Below are 7,432 nucleotides of genomic sequence, written 5' to 3'. Positions count from 1 at the left end.
CCAAAAAAAAAAAAAAAATCTACAAAAAGCCTATAGCTAAAACTACCCAATACTTTACACATCCTTTTTAAGGTAGGTATAGATAGCACAGTTCCATCTCTTGGTTCTCTTTCCCCAGGGTCCAGGCTGAATCCCTGAGGTTTCTTTCACATAGTTCCCTGGTCTCCTAATTTCTCAGGAGAGGATTCTGAACCTTCAAGGTCAGCTTCACTTGTCTCCTGTCACTGCTTAGGGCTTCTGTCAAGGTCATGTTCTAAGTTAGCTGAGAAGAGGTGATAACTCTGGGTCGTTTTCTATCCCCTCTACCTCAGTATCTGCTTGCAGCCATTCTTCTATTAAAAGGTAGTATTGTTACTCATTTAACATGGGCAGAAAACTGATTAAAATATAATCTCTTTTCAAAACACAGAAGTACAATTTCTAAAGAGAGAATTTCTTTCTTCCTAACAAAACTTAAGAGCCAGCAGAACAAGTACTGAGCTTACAGAACCAAACTGATTCAAAATTTTGTGTTTCAAATAGTCTAGACCAGTGCTAACAAGAGTTATAATTGAGACCCATGTGTCACTTTAATATTTTAATAGCCATATTAAAAAAGGTAAAATTATTTTTAGGCATATATTTAACCCAATATATCCCAAGTACTAGCATCTCAACATGCAACTAAATAAAAAGTACTAGTGAGACATTCCATATTCTTTTTTTATATTAAATTTTCAAAACACAGTATATATTTTACAGTGACATCTCAAATTGGATGAAGCTCACTTCAAGTACTCAGCAGTCATAGGTGGCCTGTTGCTACCATATTAGACAACACTCATCTAGCAATCAGAAAGCATTCTGCAATGGCCTTAAACTGGCTTTTCTGTCACTCTTGATCAACAGCATTGATTTTGATGCTCCATTTCTTATTCATGTCATTGGTCTTTCCTATTGAGCGTGAAAAATGCCCAAGTATCCTGTGACTGTAGAATCAATAAGTCTAAAATCAAACTCACCACCTCATCCCCTTTCAGTGAAGTAGTCTGTCATGACCTTCCTGTCTCAGATGATCATATTCTTTCCATTATCTTTGTTTCAAATCCTGGGCCAGCTTTAACATGTCCTTCTCCTTTACCAAAGTATTCCATCAAATTTGTTCCTTTATGATTTCTCTTGTAATTCTCAGTGAAATAAACTTAATTCAGGTCCTATTTGGGTGGAATTATTTGTATTTCATATAATTGACAACCTCCTCTTTGGATGCCCTGCCTCAGGTTTTCTTTATTCAGCAACACCTGAGAGCTGACTATATGCCAGGCACAGCTTAAGCTGCTGGGATGCAGCATGAGCAACACAGGTAAAGAACCAGCACTCACGGAACTACATTCTAACAGGAAAGAGAATCAATATGATGCTATATGGTAACAAATGTTTCGAAGAAATACAAGGCAGAATAAAAGAGTGACAAAGGGAGGCTATTTTAGGGGAAGTGGTCAAGGAAGATCTTTTTTGAAGATTAAGATCTGTGCATAGGGCTTCCCTGGAGGCTCAAGGGTAAAGAAACAACCAGCCAATTCAAGAGACATGAGTTAGATCCCTGGTCCAGAAGATCCCAAATACCATGGAACAACTAAGACCATGAACCACAACTACAGAGCCTGTGCTCTAGAGCCTGGGAACTGCAACTACTGAGTCCATGAACCCTAGAGCTTGAGCTCTGCAACAAGAGAAGCCACTGCAATGAGGAGCCTGTGCGCTGCGACAGAGTAGCCCCTGCTCACCTCAACTAGAGAAAAGCCTGCTCGGAAATGAAGACCCAGCACAGTCAAAAATAACTATTTTTTTAAAAAAAAGATTTGAGCAGAGAATTGAACAAATTGAGGAACAAGCCATGTAGATCTGGGGAAGGTGAATTCCATAAGCATTGGAAGATGCAGAGGCCCTGAGATGGACTAAGCTTGGTGCGTGTGGTCCAGAAACTCCACTCCAAGGAGTCCAGTATGGCTGTAAAAAAAGAAGGGAGACAGTGGCAGCAGATGACATGCAGACAGAGGCCAAATCATGAGGCTCCTGCAGGCCACAGTAAGAGTGTGGAGTGCACTCTTAAGAAGGTGATGGGAAGCCACTGGTGGATTTGGAGATTACAGTACCATCATCCAATTAATATTTTAAAAGTACCACTTTGGTTGGATGGAAAACAATTTGCAGGTAGATAAGAGAAGAAGCAACGAAACCAAATATAGGTTCCAGGTGCGGCGCAGAAGGGTAGCGGAGGAAGTGGTAAGATATGAGCAGATCTGGATGTACCTGGAAGGCAGAACAGTAGAAAACGCTGGTGGTTGGCTGCACAGCATGTGAGAGAGGAGGCAGTCATTCCTTACTGCTTAGATGGCTAGGCAGTAAGGAACGACAGTGTCTAGCAGGAGCAGTGCGGCTTAGGCTATGGTGATGGAGGGATGCATGGTATGTATTCAAGAGCTCTGTTTCACACATTTTAATTTAGTTATTTATAGTGAGATGTCTCCATTTAGTCCTCACTTCAATATTAAGCTTTCTTTAAAATAAAAAAAAATTCAGCATGTTACTCTGCTATCCACAAACCTTTGAGAGAATCTCATGGCTTATTGAGTAAATTTTGACCTCCTAAGACGAGAAGTCAAAGTTTTTCACAATGATCTCCTTCCCCAACTGTCCTGTTATTTGTCAGTATTCCTTACAGTGTCTGGGAAATTTGAGTATATTTTGTCTGATAATATATTGAGTATACATTGAGTATAAATGTCTGATAAATGAGTAAAAATATTTGTGTTCCCCCTTCACCTTATTCAAAAGCCACACTACAGCTGACCTCCTCAGTGAAATCCTACCCAATCACATTGGCTGTATTACTTTTCTCTAACTCAGTACTCCTACCCAGTAGTATGCTGATAAATGTTTTAACAGCTCTCTGAAAAATGAAGCCCTCATCTGTAGCATTTGTTATACCTAGGATGTAAACACTCTCGCCATGGATGACTGCAAGCCATGATGACCCTGATGACCCTGAATGTGGAGTAGAGAAGGTACTGGCAAACCAGCTCAGTGAGCTGGTGGCACCCCAACACCACTGCTTCCACAGTACTAACAGTCCAGACCATTTATAAAGTCACTTACAGCAAAGTGACTTTTACTGAGGTGTCTGTACACAAGTCTTTCCCCTATTAGACTGTAAATATGTGGAGGGTGAAAACTCTGTCATATGCATTGCTACAACCAGCTAAATGACCTTGGGGCCTCAGAGTTCAAAATGGAGAGTCAGACCTAAACAACAGAATTCCATAATTCTATGTCTGAATGATCCATGTGTCTCTCAAATTTCTGAGTTCACTGATCTGAATGGGGGCGCTGGAATACAAAGTCATACTTCCTTATAATTCCAAAATAAAATCTTCCTTGAAAAAGATGAAATAGAAAAATAAATGAGGACAGTTTAGGCTCACAAATAGAAAATATGATCAATGAGGAATCTATATAATCATTTTTCAACTAAAGAAAAATAAGACTGTATTTCTTCTACTTTAAAGGAATTCAAATGTGCACACCCATTAGCCCAGGAAGCAAAATTAGTTTTGGACTAAAGTATAATCATTGAATAGAAAAAATAGAACACAATGAAATAATAACAGAAGACTAAAAGATATAAAGTTAGGCTCTGACTGGAGCACAGAATGAAAATAAAAGCTTCTGGAAATTTTCATAACATAAAAAACATCAAACTAAAGAAAAATAAAATTCTCATACTTGTCTATGCCCATTTTTTCTGATATATAGGCCATGAGGGTGAGTTTAAATTAAACCCATGTGAAAGACAAATTCTTTTACTTCTTTGGTCTAAGCAGGATGAAATACATGTAAGCTAAGGCACAAAAATTAGACTTGTGTTCAGCTTACTCAGAAATGATTTAAATACATGAAAATACAGATCCTCCGACACCCTTTCGTAACAGATGCTTCTGCCCAGGCCCTAACTGTTTCCTGTTCTATCTGCCACTTTGTACTCCCTTAATTTCACAAAGCTCAAGCCAGGTCTGTTCTCCCCAAGTGTGGAAGGGTGCAGGCAGTACCGCCCAGAGTGAAAGCGCTGGAGGGGGCGGGGCAGGGGAGGTAGCTTTGAGGAGCAGGCATGAGCAGCAGTCAGGCAACCGGAGAACGGTGGAGCAGGCGGCAGAGCACAGCCTCTAGGAAACCATCCAAAATAATCTGCAGAACAAGATCCAAAGGGCCAGGAAGGGTCTTCTGTCCAAAACAAAGTTCCATGAAAAAGACTGCCGGTCCTGCTAGAATGTGTCCCATCTCATATATCTACAAAGACTGAACCCTCTAATATAATACTGACTTCTACTTTAATGTGAAATCCTTTGTTTAGTTTTCTCTTAACTTCCTTCAGGTAGACAATCCTGAATGTAACAGCTATTTGCCAGCTTATCTACGGTAATGTGTGTGCCCTACACATTTTAGAAGCGGGAAAAAGGAAGATGTTGTAATTTTGGAAATGGTCTCATGGCCTGAAGCAGTACAGAACAGCTTCACCTTTGGAGGCAATTAATTCTTGGTTACCTTGATATTTATGGTTAATCTGCTTTGAAAACGGATTTAAAATTTTTTTCTGTAAAGTTGGCAAACATTGCAGCCACATGTAATAAAATATATTATAATACATAGAACTAGAACCAGATGCAAAGCATTATATCCCCTTGGGAATGAACAATGTAGACTAGATGTCCAAAAAAAAAAAAAAAAGAACATGACAAGGATACCAGAATATGAGAGAGGCATGGAGGAAATCTGAGTAAATGGACAATGAATAAAATAACTTGATAGAAAACAGGTGGGAGAGGTGGTGTGCCCTCTTTACAGTGCCAAATCCAGCTAGAAAATGTCTAGCTCAATAGATCCTGATTGATTGAAAAACAAGGCAGACTTTTAAGGATGTTTTTCTTTTTTACTGTAAATTGAATTATGTGGTATAATTAAACCTTCCTAGGTACAGAACATCATACAGGAGTATTACCACTCTACCCAGTAAAACATGTCCTTCTAGATCCCTAAGGAGGGATGTAAAATAACTACAGAGAAGGTAACTAATAAGCAATGCTAACATGGGGACCAGCTGTTAGTGAGAGTTGTTTTCTTATTTTTGTGTGAGTTTCAAAGGTTTCAAATTTATTCACAAAAGCTCATAAATATTCCTGGAGGTATACTCCCTTTCCAGAGTAACACTGTAAATTACTATGAAATACCAGTCACAAATGGGCAGGCTCAAAGTACTCTAGAAAGATACTGCATGTATGTACCTATGTAATAAATAATCCTACAAAAAAGCCTATCCTGTTTATTTTGAAATTCATCGTGATCACAAATAGAAAGATAATAGTGGATTTCTGGCACTAAATTGCTGAGCTGCTTCTTGTCAAGTTCTGCACTTGCTTATCAACTGGTGACTCATGCAGTCAGTCCTATTTAATTATTGGCTTTGCAGGAGACTGTTAAGAATTCATAAATTTAGAAGTTGTGTAAATGAGTGAAAATGTGCAAATTCGCTTAATTATAGGTGCTCTGGAAATAAGCGAGCCTGACATAAGAAGATAGATTTAGAAAAACCACACCTTACATTTATGTCATTTTGAAGCATAGCATGCAACTTCCTGCTGGTGAGAAAGAAGAAAATTGCTCACTTCTAGTAAGTGGTTTTAGGAAATCGGGATAACTTTTAATAAATTTTACCCTCCATTGCCCAAATGCTATCTAATGGCTTGGAAAAAAATGTTATACTTTCAAACTAAAACTTTTCCATTTAAAACCCTTAGTTTGTTCAGTTCAAATATTAAACCAAACAACTGTAAGTGCTTCTCAATATTTAGGACTGTATATATAATTATTAAGCACACTATTTCCTAAGTTTAAGAACATTTCCTTGATTTCATACAATCTAAAAAATTTAAGTTAGTCCTATAAAAAATAACAAAATACAGTGAATTAATACATAATGTTTTATACCTCTTTAGCTAGTAAATGTCAAGGAAAATGATCTTCCCTAATCCACAGACTATAATTACCTGGTTTAAGAGATCTTCTACTTTCTTCTGCCATGAATCCCTGGCTGCATTTTTCTCTCGCTCTTTTAACTGCAAAAGTTGAGACATTGCTGACTTTTTATCCTCTTCATGTTGAAGCCTTAACTCTTCACGAAGTTTGGAACACTCCTGTCTAAAACAGAATAAATGTGTTTAATTTGTAAAGAGAATTTTTCCTCTCAATAACTACAGTATAGTTTGTTCGCAGGTTTTCTAAGCATTTAACTAATCTGCCTCAAAAGCTGGCTCAGAGTAAGAGGTACTTATGTTATCAATAAGTTAAGGGCCATAAGGTAAACTGGTAACTTACCAAGATCACTGATTAATCAAATTACCAAAGGTAGAATAAGTTCTAGAACAATAAGTCCTCTGACTTCAGATTAGTTCTCCACCTATATTATAGTCAGGAGAAGGAAATGGCAACCCACTCCAGTATTCTTGCCTGGAGAATCCCATGGACAGAGGAGCCTGGTGGGCTGTAGTCCATGGAGTCGCAAAGAGTGGGACACAACTTAGTGACTCACTTCACTTATAGTGAAGGCAATGAAATAAAAAATTATCTGTATTTAAGCAGAAAAACAGAACTCCAATTTCTCTGCATTTAACCATGGGAAAAATTAATTTAAAATGCTGCTACTATGGACTTCCCTGGTGGTCCAGTGGCTAAGACTCTGTGCTCCTGATACAGAGGGCCTGGGTCCGATCCCTGGTCAGGGAACTGGATCCCACATGCCACATTTAAGAGTTCACCTGCTGCAGCTAAGACCCAGCACACCCAAATAAACAGATCTTTTTTAAAAAAGGCTGCTACTACATCTTTAACAATGAGACAATGTAAGCCATAGAAATAGAAAACCATTTCTTTTTGCATATGTGTATAGTAAGATGACATTAGAGAGTAAAGCATGTACCTAAGGTTTTCAGTCCATTTCATCTCTAAGTCATGGGCCATTCTGTCCACTTGTAGTTTCTCCTCTTCTTTCATGGCAGCCAGTGTTTCTTCATGCTGTCGCCTCTCTTGCTCTAGCTTACTCTGAAGAATAAAAGCTATCAATAAAGACTAGTCTTCAAAGTCACTGCTGCTTATGTCAAGTAAGGAGAGCACTTGCAGTATAACTTTTAAATTCTTACAGCACAATAATCTATAGCACTATCTATAACAATTATTTGCAATTTTCTGACAATAAAATGATGGTACCCATTTTATCTTTTAAATGTCCTTGTGCAAGACATATTTTATTAAGGCTCATACATTGACAAGTTATTTTTAAAAGCTTAAAATCAGCATTAAATTAATAACCTAAGCTTTCCATATCATAGGTATCTAAGAATTC

At 38.0% G+C, this 7,432-nt stretch overlaps 1 protein-coding gene across 5 annotated transcripts in view; it reads right to left on the bottom strand.

The window, feature by feature from the left end:
- The window catches only part of FAM184A (family with sequence similarity 184, member A), a 72,721-nt gene that overhangs the window by 41,272 nt on the left and 24,017 nt on the right, over positions 1-7,432 (bottom strand). For all 5 annotated transcript variants that reach the window (XM_010861796.1, XM_010861797.1, XM_010861793.1 and 2 more), the window contains exons 7-8: positions 7,010-7,131; positions 6,081-6,231 (exon numbers count right to left, since the gene is read on the bottom strand). In XM_010861796.1, the coding sequence (XP_010860098.1) occupies positions 6,081-6,231; positions 7,010-7,131 (273 nt within the window). The remainder of the gene's footprint in view (positions 1-6,080; positions 6,232-7,009; positions 7,132-7,432) is intronic.

This window comes from Bison bison, unplaced genomic scaffold (genome assembly GCF_000754665.1).
Source record: "Bison bison bison isolate TAMUID 2011002044 unplaced genomic scaffold, Bison_UMD1.0 scf7180017864473, whole genome shotgun sequence".
Lineage (NCBI taxonomy): Eukaryota > Metazoa > Chordata > Mammalia > Artiodactyla > Bovidae > Bison > Bison bison.
Note: the sequence above shows the minus strand (reverse complement) of the source record. Positions and strands in the feature narration are given on the sequence as shown.